This window comes from Scyliorhinus torazame, chromosome 22, assembly GCF_047496885.1.
Source record: "Scyliorhinus torazame isolate Kashiwa2021f chromosome 22, sScyTor2.1, whole genome shotgun sequence".
Classification (NCBI taxonomy): domain Eukaryota; kingdom Metazoa; phylum Chordata; class Chondrichthyes; order Carcharhiniformes; family Scyliorhinidae; genus Scyliorhinus; species Scyliorhinus torazame.
In genome coordinates, this window is record NC_092728.1 from 76,513,546 (window position 1) to 76,527,259 (window position 13,714).

Here is a 13,714-nt window from a genome sequence, read left to right on the forward strand (position 1 = left end):
TAATGTAAACCTACTTATGACACTAATGAAGATTATTATTATAATATTTAATGCAATAGTTAATGTAACTTTGTTAAATGTAAGACAGGATACCTTATACAGTGTGTGTGTGAATTAACAATACTTAAGAACACGGGGACGCGATCCACTGGAGACATTGCACTCTCGTTTGAGCACAGTGCGGCCGGTGAATGCCGGGAGAGCCCTCTTCTGGGCTTCCTGGAAGTCTTCATGCTTCGTGGGATTCACCCAAGTCCCGCAAGGCTTTGGAGTCAGGATCCTGCCCACAATGGGCGGAACCAAATGGCACGCATCGAAGCCCGTTTAAAACCGACTTCGGCGAACTTACCCGATATACATCGGCATCGCGGGATCCACTGGCCTCCCCAGCAAGGCCTCAGCCAGGCGCTTTTCAGCACAGGTTCACAGGAACATGGGCCAGGCAGAATGGCACCTGGGGGGTCTCCTGGGCTATCAGAGACCCCTGGGTGGTCAGGGATAGTGCAGGATGGCCCCTGGCCCTCCCCTGGACTGCAGACACCTTGACACTGTCAGGCTGGCACGTTGGCACTACCACGCTGGCACTGCCAAGGTGCCTAGCTCGCACAGCCAAGTCAGCAGGAACACTGCCCAGGTGTCACGGTAGCAGTGCAAGGGTGCTCAGGTGCCAGGATTACATTGCCAAGGGTCGGGGCCCAAGGGGGGCCATCGACATGAAAGGAGGGTTGGTGGGGAGGTTTGAAGGGTGTGGTACAGGGTAGGCAAGTAGAGGCCTCCGGGAGGTTGGGGGGATGACGGGTGGGGGTCCTGGAAGGGGTGGGGCCTGTAAGTGGGTGTGCAGGGACCTGAAGTGGGGTGCCCTCACTTGGGGAGGGGGGGGTAGTGCCCATGTGTGTTGGGGGCTGACATTACCCATAGAAGGGGTGCTGACCTAGAGATCGGGGCACCCTTTCAAAATGGCGGCCCGATCTCAGAGTTCAGCTCCCCGGTGCTGTAAAGACTTCTTGGCTGGATTCTCCCGCCCTGCCCACCGCAAAAACGCCACGGGCGAGCCACGTACAATGGAGAAGTCCATTGACCTCGGGCAGGATTTCCCAATCGCCGAGCAATCTCTGCTGGAGAATCCCGCCATAGGTGTGGGTTAAACCGGTGAGAAACTCCCCAGCGCCAAAAAGAGTAGCAGAGCCAGCAGGAAATTCCCTAAAAAACCCGCCACAGATTAACTTCAAAATTTGGGGGGAGAATCGCGCCGTGATATACAGAATTGCTGGGTGGGTGAATTATACAACAGTGTCCAAATGAGGACATAAACTGCAATAGCAAAGCTTGAACTCCACGATTAGGTTAGTAGGAATGCTCTGCTGGTGTGTGGCGTAGTCAGTGTGCACTGCACTTCAATGTTGCTGGCCTCTTGTGATGCACACCTTCTGTGAACTGGACCGATAACTGACACAAAGAACGGTGTTCCTATTATAATAATAAAGTCCCTTTCAATGTTTGACAGCCAGCTACAATTAGCCTAGTTTATCTGTTTAAACTAGCCTTTCGAAATTCACCAGAATTGAAACAATCAGATATCAGAAGTTACCGCTTTTGATTGAAGAGCAATTTCATTGGGTGGGGTCAGTTCAGCGGCATATCAATCAGTCTGAGTCAGCCCAGAGAGAGAGAGAGGCAGGGTGCCACTCAGCGGTGGCTGCATTTTTTACACTGGGAATGATGCGGGATCTGGACCCATCCCAGGTCTCAGTCAGGGAGCAACCACATGGGATCAGAATGGTCATGCCTGGTTGGTCACGGATTAGTGGAATGATATCAATTATTAATCACATTGCTGGGTCATGCCGTTCAAGCTTTCCTGTATATATATATATTATATTATATTTTAAAACTCTTACTGCTTGTCCTCAACTACAGTGAGCCAATCAGACCATTTAATTCACATCACCATTCGCTGCAACAATTTAAAGAGCCGTTTAATTATTATATTAAATGTTACATTAAATATGATATTAATAATAATCTTTATTATTGTCACAAGTAGGCTTATATTAAGACTGCAATGAAACTACTGTGAAAATCCCCTAGTCGCCACGCTCCGGCGCCTATTCAGATACACTGAGGGAGAATTCAGAATGTACAATTCACCAAACAAGCACGTCTTTTGGGACTTGTGGAAGGAAACCGGAGCACCCGGAAGAAACCCGCGCAGACACGGGGAGAACGTGCAGACTCCGCACAGCCAGTGACCCAAGCAGTGGGCAGCATGGTAGCACAGCGGTTAGCACAATTGCTTCACAGCCCCAGGGTCCCAGGTTCGATTCCCGGCTTGGGTCAATGTCTGTGTGGATCTGCACGTTGACCCCAGTTTCCTCCCGGTGTTCTGGTTTCCTCCCACAGTCCAAAGATGTGCAGGTTAGGTGGATTGGCCATGATAAATTGCCCTTAGTGTCAAAAGAAGGTTGGGTGGGGTTACTGGGTTATGGGGCTAGTGTGGAGGCGTGGGCTTGGGGAGGGTGCTCCTTCCAAGAGCCGGAGAAGACTCGATACACAGAATGGCCTCTTTCTGCACTTTAGATCGCTGTGAAGCAACATTGCTAACCACTGTGCTACCATGTCGCCCTATATTAATAATATTTAAACATTATCCTCGCTGTTTTAATGACCCAGTCACCCTGCCAATGTCCAGCATTTTTATGCTTTTGTTTCAGATTCCAGCATCCGCAGTAATTTGCTTTTATCAGAAAGTGTGGCTACAGGAGGGTGACGTCAGTGAGTTTGCCAATCAGCTGAGTGAAGCTGTCATTAAAAAGTTGTCCTTTGCCGCTGTCAGGTGGACCAGAACGGTGCAGGTTGTGTGATAATAGGTGTTTATTCCAATCCACACATTACCTAAGAATACCTGGGGCTGTTGGGTGCAGCTGGGTGTGGCCGTACCGCTTTTCACATCCGCCCGCTCCCTCCATCCATCCCTCTCTATATAGGGCTCCATCTGACAGTCCACTTGTCACAGGACAGACAGCAGCCGCCGCAAAGCAATGCCCAGCATCACCAGCAGCTCGCTGCAGCGCCGGAGCTCCAGCCGAGCGGTGCCCAGGTTCTCCAGCAGCTCCCTCCAGAGCAGCTCATGGAGACGGGGTGCCTCCGTCGCCCTCCCGGGCAGCGCCGCCGGCTGGGGCAGCTCGCTGTCGGCCGGGATGGCGGGCGGCTGCAGTGACGAGAAGGAGGCCATGCAGGGTCTCAACTCTCGGCTGGCCCTCTACCTGGAGAAGGTCCGCTCCCTGGAGACCGGCAACCACGACCTGGAGCTCACGATCAAAGCGCTGCTGGAAGAGAGGAAACCGGTACACAGGGACATCAACCCCATGTTGGCACAGGCACATGCCCTCAATAAGCAGGTAGGGTGCAATCTCCCAGTGGGAGAGCTTCCCAATTATTTTTTGGTAAGTACTAACTTTGAGACAGACTAGTTTAACATGCAGTAAAAACCACTTTGACCCCGCACCGTGTAACATCAATCCTGATCACTTCTTTAGGGAGGGGGAAAAAAGTTAACATTTAATTAAATGTCCAGTTGAAATACTGCTTTAGTTACCATGCAACATTCAAATCGACAAGCTGGCGTGCTGGAATATTTTCCAGCTGAATATGTTATTTCACCTGTTAAACCCCGGAGCTAACTGGATGTTACTTATTTAACAACATGTGTTTACCATTTTTTTGCAGGAAAAAGTCATTTTGTTTGCAAGAAAAAGTCATTTCTTTGCAGGAAAAAGTCATTTTGCAGGAAAACAATCTTTTTTTGCAGGAAAAAGTCATTTTGTTTGCAGGAAAATGTCATTTCTTTGCAGGAAAAAGTCATTTTGTTTGCAGGAAAATGTCATTTCTTTGCAGGAAAAATCTTTTTTTTTTGCAGGAAAAAGTCATTTCTCTGCAGGAAAGTAATTTCTTTGCAGGAAAAAGTCATTTCTTTGCAGGAAAAAGTCATTTCTTTGCGGGAAAAAGTCATTTTACAGGAAAAAAATCTTTTTTTGCAGGAAAAAGTCATTTCTTTGCAGGAAAAATCTTTTTTTCTGCAGGAAAAAGTCATTTCTCTGCAGGAAAGTCATTTTTTTTGCAGGAAACATTTTTTTTGCAGGAAAAAGTAATTTCTTTGCAGGGAAAGTCATTTCTTTGCACGGAAAAGTCATTTTTTGCAGGAAAAAAGGTCATATTTTTTGCAGGAGAAAGTCAGGTTTATTTTGCAGGAAAAGTCAATTTCCGCCGCCGCCGCCCAAAAAAAGTCACATCTGCTGCCAACTTGACCCGAATCTTGTGCCCCTTAGATCCAGGATCTCACCCTGAACAATGCGGCGATGGCGCTGCAAATGGACAACGCGCGACTGAGCGCCGAGGACTTCAGAATGAAGTATGTACTAAACACGTTTCTCTGCATTTTAATCCGTTATCTGGCTCGATCTGTCTATATGTCTCACCTGTTAACACTTTGCACGTTAAGAAGACGCTTAGGGGGAGGGGGTTAACTACAATATCCGCAGGATTTTGCTTCTTATTTTCCCATCGGAGTCTGGGTGATTTGTTTTTTCGTTTTGGTTTGTTTGCTTTAAGTTGAAAGAAGGTTTTCTCGATTTGTCTGTCTGCCTCCGATTTAGGCTGGAGTCCGAGACTTTAATTCGGCAGGCGGTGGAGAGCGACATCGACCGCCTGAGACGGGTGAGGGACGAATACGAACTCAACGCCATGACTCTGAGGAACGAGGAGGAGATGCTGACCGAGGAGCTTCTGTTCCTGAGAAAGAATCACCAGGAGGTGAGTGAGAGCTGGGAGCTGGTCCCCGCCAGCGCCCCCCTACTGGCCAGGCGCTGTCAGTACAGATGCTGCTGTCCATGGCCCAGATCAGTAACTGAATCCAAATCCACCCCCCCCCCCCCCCCACCCCCAGGATTTAATCATTTTTCAATGAAAACCATAAACAAAGAGTGTACAGCTATAGGCCCACATGGCTCAACTGTGCTATAATCTGTGTTATAGCATCCTCCCAGCTATTTCACATAATCCTATCTGCACACCCTTTCACCACCATATAGAATCCATAGAATAGAATCCCCACCGGGCAAAAGGAGGCCATTCAGCCCATCGAGTCGACACCGACCCTCCGAAAGAGCGCCCTACCTCGGCCCAATACCCGCTCCATCCCCGTAACTCCACCGAACCTTTGGACACTGAGGGGCAATTTAGCATGGCCAATCCGCCTAACATATATTTATCTCGTTCAAAAACAGAAAATGCTGGACAATCTCAGCAGGTCTGACGGCATTTGTGGAGAGAGAAGGGAGCTAACGTTTCGAGTCTGGATGGCTCTTTGTCAAAGCTTTGATTAAAACATTAGCTCTGTTCACTCTCCATAGATGCTGTCAGGCCTGCTGAGATTATCCAGTATTTTCTGTTTTTGTTTCAGATTCCAGCATCCGCAGTAATTTGCTTTTATATACTTGTCTAGATTCCTCTTCCATGCATTTATATTAATCACCTCAAAATCTACATCTGGTAGCAAACTCCACATTCCAACCATTCTCTAACTAAAGACCTTTCTTTGGAGTTGACCAGTTTTATTTGTGACTATCTTACATTTATTTACTTGGGCCCACATTGTCTAGTGTCTTGTGCGGGTGAGGTGAAATCCCTCTAAATGAGTAAATAGGAATACCTGTAAACGCTGTCAGCAAATGAATGATGGTGAGTTGCAGAGGTACAGAAGGAAAGCTCAGATAACATGTTTTATGGCGATTGAAATGTTCAAATCACACTATCGTTGTTTGCTAGGAACTCAATTCCCTCAGATCACAGATTAGCAACAATAAAGTCACAGTGGAGGTGGACTGTGGGAAAGGACCTGATCTTACTGCCATCCTTGCAAAGATAAGGCAGGAATATGAGGAGATGGTATTAAAAAACAAGACGGAGACAGAACAATGGTACAAATACCAGGTAAACATTTTTACAGCTAGAGGCTAAAATTTGCAATCAACACCTTTTGGTTTTATGTTTTTTCCACACAGTATTCATATTTCTCAATTCTGATTATAATAACAAGTTAAACAATATTGTGATGTGCTTAATGCTCCTATGAGCCTGATTATGAATATGGCACTGAATCAACATTGACCAATGGATGAGTTATGGATTTGTTTGTAGGCGTAATTAGCAAATGCAAATACACATTGGGAGTGTTCAGAAGTTATTTGCACTATGGGAGTTTCCCATCTGCATTGGTTCCTAGTTGCACGCTATCTCGCATATTAGAATGTATAGTATATCTGGTAATTTCAATGTTGTCACAGTCCCAGAGGACCATAGGCTGCTCTACTCTTTGAGAGGGTATTGGTGGTGATTTAGCACGAGGGTCACCACATCTCAGGCGAGGGGCAAGGTTGAGAAGACAGGGTCTTCATTAATAACCTCAGCCGATATGGAAGTTGAACCCGTGTTGTCAGTGGCATCCGCATCACAAACCAACCATCCTGCCAATTGAGCTAACAAGGATATCAACATTTCTGGCACTTTTATTTTTAATACAGGTGGATAATATCACCACTGATGTGAATCACGTCATTAAAGACATTGAAATAGCCAATGAAGAACTCAATAGTAAACGGCAAGCAATGCAATCCCTGGCGATGGAGCTGGACGTCATTAGGAGACAGGTACATATTAGTAACCCTGAAACCCAGAGTGAGATAGCACATGGTTTAAGTGATTGATTTTGTAAAATGGATAAGAGGATCAGTAAAATGCAATATGGTGAAATATAATTAGGAGAGGAACCTCAAGATGTTTTAATCTAATATTTTGCATCTTACTGTCAATATCCTCCCCTTTCCACTTCAAAAGTGGGTAAACGGGTCTTACAGACATCTAACGCCAACAGTGTGTCTGGGATTGCCAAGAGCTTATTTCAGCAATTAGGAATCCCAAGCTTTAGTCAGCTGTTAATATCTATAGGATGTTCCACCAAGTGAAAAGGAATTTGATTTGAAATCTGTTTAAATCTTAAATCCTAATTTTGGCACAATTAAGGTGTCACAAATGATGTGATGTCCAAATTCTATATTATATATTGGCAATCTTTCAGAGCTGACGTAATAGATTGCTTAAAATTCTCCTCCACTCTGCCCACAGCTGGTTACAGTGTTGATCTCACTCGAAATGCATTGCCTATTAAAATCATGACAAAACGTAATGCAAACAAAAGCTGTGAAAAAAGTTGTTGAGTATTTCTGTTTTGTTTGAGTAAAATAGGCACTGGCTGGAACTTGAAAAGGATCTTAACCAACAATAAGTATAAGATGAGCGTGCGTGACACAGAATTTACCTGCAGCATGCTAGCCAGCTTAATTTTCATAAGTTTGCATATTGGCAGGAATTGAGCATTGCCTAAAATTAGATTCATATTAATATAGAGACTACGGTACTGCTCACAGATAATTGTATTTTTTTTGAGCCAGTTTCTACAGTTTTACTTATCGTTGTAACCTACCTTCATTTATGCAGAACATGGGACTGGAAAATATATTGGCAGAAACTGAGCAAAGATATGGAGCGGATTTCAATAAGCTGCAAGCAATCATCAACAAATTGGAAGGCGATTTGCTCAACGTACACAATGATATGTTGCAGCACAAGGAAAATTATGAAGCTCTTCTGAAAAGGAAAATGACCCTGGAGGCAGAGCTTGCAGAGTACAGGCGCTTACTTCATGGAGAAATTAGGTACCATAAAGATTACGCCAAAAACAATGTTCGTTATTTTCCAAACAAAGACTTGGGAGTGAAAAGTTCTGGTTGTAAACAGTCCAAAAGTGCCCCAAATGTGCTCACCAATAATTTGTTTATTTTGGGGAAGGGGTGATCTGTAACCTCCCACCATAACTTCAGCAGAAATCCCTGGAGAAGTGATGTTTTCAGTGTTTCTGCAAGGGTTTTGTCCAAACTGTAGAGGGAGATTGGGGAGTTCCTGTGAAATTTCACAGCCAAACCCGGCCATTCTGTTTTTCGTTCTTGCTCACCTGCCTGCCCTCTGTCCTTCAGAAGGTTTTGGGTCCAAGCTCCTCTCTGGCGGTTATTTAGCACTGAGGTTCCATTGTGAGAGGTGCTGTCTTTCAGTTGAGACAACAAACTCAGGCCCACATCTCTCTTGAGTATATAATCTCACACCACGATGTGAAGGTGGTGCCCCATATGTAAACTGTGAAAAGATATCCAGGCAGGAAGAAAGGACGGATAGGTGGAAAGTAATGCCCAATGCATAGAACTGATTTGGAATTTTTATTTCTGTTTTAATTCAGAGTAATCATTAATTAATAAGACTGCGTCAATTGGACTTCTGTATTCGGTTTAGAGTTGGCATCTCAAACTAACCACTCAGCATGTCAATTTGTTGCTGACAACTGTTCTTTTCATTTCTAGCACAAAGGTTGTTTCTGCTCCTCCTCCACGTGCACCCACTCCTCCTCGTAAGTATTCCTGCAAGTTTGGAATAAGGTATAATAATAAGAATCTTTATTAGTGTCACAAGTAGGTTTACATTAACACTGCAATGAAGTTACTGTGAAAATCCCCTAGTCGCCACACTATGGTGCCTGTTCGGGTACATAAAGGGAGAATTCAGAATGTCCAAATCACCTAACAGCATGTTTTACGGGACTTGTGGGAGGAAAGCAGAGCACCCGGAGGAAACCTACGCAGACAGAGGTAGAACGTGCAGATTCCGCACAGACAGTGACCCAAGCCGGGAATTGAACCCAGGTCCCTAGTGCTGTGAAGCAACAGTGCTAACCACTGTGCTACCATGCCGCCCACTTATGTTCCATAACCTACATTTGCAAATATATAAACACCATGTTTAGAAATACACTAAGCAATAGTTCTCTAAAAGAACAATCATTGAGGTGGTGGGTGGAACTGATGGTAGCCAGAAGTATTACCTTCAGCTGTGCTTCTGTCAGTTATAAAATGGATGGTAAATCACAAATTTTGATCCAGTTGGATTCCTAGCATAATCGAACTTGAGCTTTTGAAGTACATTGTCTTTGGATCATGTAAAGTGAAGCAAAATAATCCTTCGTTGAGCAAAGTGCAAATGCTCTGAACAATTCAATTTTGCTCTGATATCCATATGGAAATTCATTTCATGGAACATTGCTCATTTGTTTAAAAATACATATAATTGAATAATAACCATAAAAGAAAAATTGCTCTCTCACAAACATCTAACTATTTAAATATGTATTTTAAAAATTCCAAATCAGTCAGTGACGCCCACTCTGAGAACATATCCTCATAGAACCCGTACAGTGCAGAAGGAGGCCATTCGGCCAATTGAGTCTGCACCAACCCTCTGAATGAGCACCCTACCTAGGCCCTCTCCCCCGACCTATCCCTGCAACCTAACCTCTACATCCCTGGACACTAAGGGAGCAATTTATCATGGCCAGTCCACCCAACCTGCACATCTTTGGACTGTGGGAGGAAACCAGAGGACCTGGAAGAAACCCACGCAGACACGGGGAGAGAGTGCAAACTCCACACAGACAGTCACCCGAGGCTGGAATTGAACCCGGTCCCTGACACTGTGAGGCAGCTGTGCTAACCACTGTGCCATACATGGAACTCCTGTTAAAAGTTCTTATAGAAAAGGGCACAAATGAACTCAGGAGCCAATTTGTCCTGCTGTTTAGCACAGGGCTAAATCACTGGCTTTGAAAGCAGACCAAGGCAGGCCAGCAGCACGGTTCAATTCCCGTAACAGCCTCCCCGAACAGGCGCCGGAATGTGGCGACTAGGGGCTTTTCACAGTAACTTCATTTTGAAGCCTACTTGTGACAATAAGCGGTTTTCATTTCATTTCATTTTTCATCTGAATATACTTAATACTAGAAAGACTAAAATAAGTCTCTCAAAGAAATCTGCTGACCTTGCCTAGTCTGCCTCATATGTAACTCCCAAACCCCCAGCAATTTGGCCTTCTTCTGCACTGTAGGGATTCTATGATTCTATGAATTTGGTTGGCTCTTAAATGCCATCTGAAATGTAATTTAAAAGTCATGACTGAAAAGTCATTTAATTGAGGAAAATTAGGAATGGACAATAAATATAGGCCTTACCTGGAATGGCTGACTAAAAAGACATTACTCTTGAGTCATAAGCCACCTCTATGAATGCTTATCTCATCCATTCCACCATGTTAGTCAACCATGTAAATTATGACTTTGAGCTAAAAATAAGACGTTAATAAAATATTCCTTTTTTTTTACTTAACAGAAGAAGTCACGACAAGGAAAATCGTCAAAGTCATCACCACAACCCTGGTTGATGGCAAGGTCGTTGATGAATCGAGTGAAGTTGAAGAAATCAGTGAGAAGAAACAGATACAAAACAAATGAATACTCGAATGTACAAAATATTTAGCATTGTAAGGAATCCATGTTACTGGGATATAATGGTATTTGAAGCGATAAACTGCTGTAATAGTTTTGCATAAAGCGTTTGAACATTTTACTTTATCCATCAAATACAATGACGGAATCTCTAATAAATGTTTAAACTCATGTCCATGTTTTATTAGTGTGCAGTCATTACTCTTCCAAGTACCCAAGTAACAAAATTTACTAAGCAAATGTGAGGAAGGAGCTCTGATGAGCACCACATTCGAGGGCTCTATTAAGTTGCAGATAGATTCCATAATAATCTTGCATATTTTCTAATATAAAGATGTTACCTATATTTCACTCTTAATTCAATAAAATGTCTCCAGATTGTAACCCAACAATAACTGACATCATGCCAAAAGGAGGAGACATCAGGACATTTCAACAAAAGGCTGGTCAAAGAAGTAGGTGTGTCTAAGTGTGAGAACGAGATGGAGAGGTCTGGGGAGAGAATTCCAGAGCTAACAGCCTGGACAGCTAAAGGCAGTCACCAGTGGTGGGGCAAAGGAAGTCCGGGATATACAAGTTCCAGAATCAGAGGAACAGAGAGAGAGTGAAGAATTTAAATATGGGGATGAAGTGGAACAAAGAGAGGGAGGGCTGTGAAGAATTTGAACGAGGATGAAGCAGAACATAGTGAGGAAGGCCTGTGAAAAATTTAAATATGAGGACAAGAATTTCAAATTGGGCGCATTGACAGATTTTGAAGCCAATGTTGATCCACAGAAACAAAGTTGATGGTAGAACGGGATCAGTTGCTATTGTTACAACCAGCCCCAGTTGTTGAATAGGGGGAGACCCATCGGGCTGGGATAGAACATAGAACAGTACAGCACTTAGCAGGCCCTTCGGCCCTCGATGCTGTGCCGAGCTTTGTCCGAAACCAAGATCAAGCTATCCCACTCCCTGTCATTCTGGTGTGCTCCATGTGCCTACCCAATAACCGCTTGAAAGTTCCGACTCCACTATCACAGCAGGCAGTCCATTCCACACTCTAGCTACTCTCTGAGTAAAGAATCTACCTCGGACATCCCTCCTATATCTCCCACCCCAAACCTTATAGTTATGCCCCCTTGTAACAGCTACATCCACCCGAGAAAATAGTCTCTGAACGTCCACTCTATCTATCCCACTCATCATCTTATAAACCTCTATTATGTTGCCTCTCATCCTCCTTCACTCTAATGAGAAAAACCCTAGCTCCCTCAACCTTTCCTCATAAGACCTACCCTCCAATCCAGGCAGCATCCTGGTAAATCTCCTTTGCACCCTTTCCAATACTTCCACATCCTATAATGAGGTGACCAGAACTGCACATAATACTCCAAATGTGGTCTCACCAGGGTCCTGTACAGTTGCAGCATAACCCCTCGCCTCTTAAACTCAAGCTCCCTGTTAATAAACGCTAACACATTATCGGTCTTCTTCACGGCTCTATCCACTTGAGTGGCAACCTTCAGAGATCTGTGGACATGAACCCCAAGATCTCTCTGTTCCGCCACATTCCTCAGAACCCTGTCGTTGACCCTGTAATCTGCATTCAAATTTGTCCTACCAAAATGAATCACCTCGCACTTATCAGGGTTAAACTCCATCTGCCATTTTTCAGCCCAGCTCTGCATCCTATCAATGTCTCTGCAGCCTACAACAGCCCTCCACCTCATCCACTACTCCACCAATCTTGGTGTCATCAGCAAATTTACTGACCCACCCTTCAGCCCCCTCCTCCAAGTCATTTACAAAAATCACAAATAGCAGAGGACCCAGCACTGATCCCTGTGGTACACCGCTGGTAACTGGTCTCCAGTCTGACAATTTTCCATCCACCACCACCCTGTCTTCTATGTGATAGCCAGTTACGTATTCAATTGGCCAAATTTCCCTCTATCCCATACCTCCTTACTTTCTTCATGAGCCGACCATGGGGAACCTTATCAAACGCCTTACTAAAATCCATGTATACGACATCAACTGCTCTACCTTCATCTACACACTTAGTTACCTCTTCAAAGAATTCAATCAAATTTGTGAGGCAAGACTTACCCTTCACGAATCCATGTTGACTATCCCATATTAAGCTGCATCTTTCCAAATGGTCATAAATCCTATCCCTCAGGACCCTTTTCATTAACTTACCGACCACCGAAGTAAGACTAACCGGCCTATAATTACGAGGGTCATTCCTATTCCCTTTCTTGAACAGACGAACAACATTCACCACTCTCCAGTCCTCTGGCACTATCCCCGTGGCCAGTGAGGACCCAAAGATCAAAGACAAAGGCTCTGTAATCTCATCCCTTGCCTCCCAAAGAATCCTAGGATATATCCCATCTGGCCCAGGGGACTTGTCGACTCTCAGGTTTTTCAAAATTGCTAATACATCTTCCCTCAGAACATCTACCTCCTCCAGCCTACCCTCCTGTATCACACTCTCATCCTCAAAAACATAGCTCCTCTCCTCGGTGAACACTGAAGAAAAGTATTCATTCAACACCAAATGGCCTCCTTCTGCACTATATGTTCTATGTTCACCATGTTCACCTCTACTATCTCTTCTGACTCCATGCACAAGTTCCCACTACAGTCTTTGATCGGCCCTAACCTCACCCTGGTAATTCTTTTATTTCTCATATAAGAGTAAAAAGCCTTGGGGTTTTCCTTGATCCGATCCGCCAAGGACTTCTCATGCCCCCTCCTAGCTCTCCTAAGCCCTTTTTTTTAGCTCATTCCTTGCTACCTTGTAACCCTCAAGTGACCCAACTGAACCTTGTTTTCTCATCCTTACATACGCTTCCTTTTTCCTCTTGACAAGACATTCAATCTCTTTTGTGAACCATGGTTCCCTCACATGGCCATTTCCTCCCTGCCTGACAGGGACATACCTATCATGGACACGCAGTATTTGTTCCTTGAACAAGCTCCACTTTTCATTTGTGCCTTTCCCTGACAGTTTCTGTTCCCATCTTATGCTCCCTAATTCGTGCCTAATCGCATCATAATTACCCCTCCCCCAATTATAAATCTTGCCCTGCCATATGGCCCTATCCCTCTCCATTGCAATAGTGAAAGACACCGAATTGTGGTCACTACCTCCAAAGTGCTCTCCCACTAACAAATCTAACACTTGGCCCGGTTCATTAACCAGTACCAAATCCAATATGGCCCCACCTCTTGTCGGCCTATCCACATATTGTGTCAGGAAACCCTCCTGCACACACTGTACAAAAA

The 13,714-nt window shown here is 44.6% G+C and overlaps 1 protein-coding gene across 1 annotated transcript; it reads left to right on the forward strand.

Annotated features, from left to right (window-relative positions):
- The first annotated feature begins 2,968 nt into the window (after positions 1-2,968).
- LOC140399146 (keratin, type I cytoskeletal 18) lies at positions 2,969-10,606 on the forward strand. Its single transcript, XM_072488389.1, has 8 exons — positions 2,969-3,398; positions 4,326-4,408; positions 4,653-4,809; positions 5,824-5,988; positions 6,579-6,704; positions 7,552-7,769; positions 8,466-8,512; positions 10,320-10,606. Exons 1-8 carry the CDS (start codon positions 3,039-3,041, stop codon positions 10,439-10,441), a joined length of 1,278 nt encoding a protein of 425 aa, XP_072344490.1. The 5' UTR covers positions 2,969-3,038; the 3' UTR covers positions 10,442-10,606.
- The last annotated feature ends 3,108 nt before the right edge of the window (positions 10,607-13,714 follow it).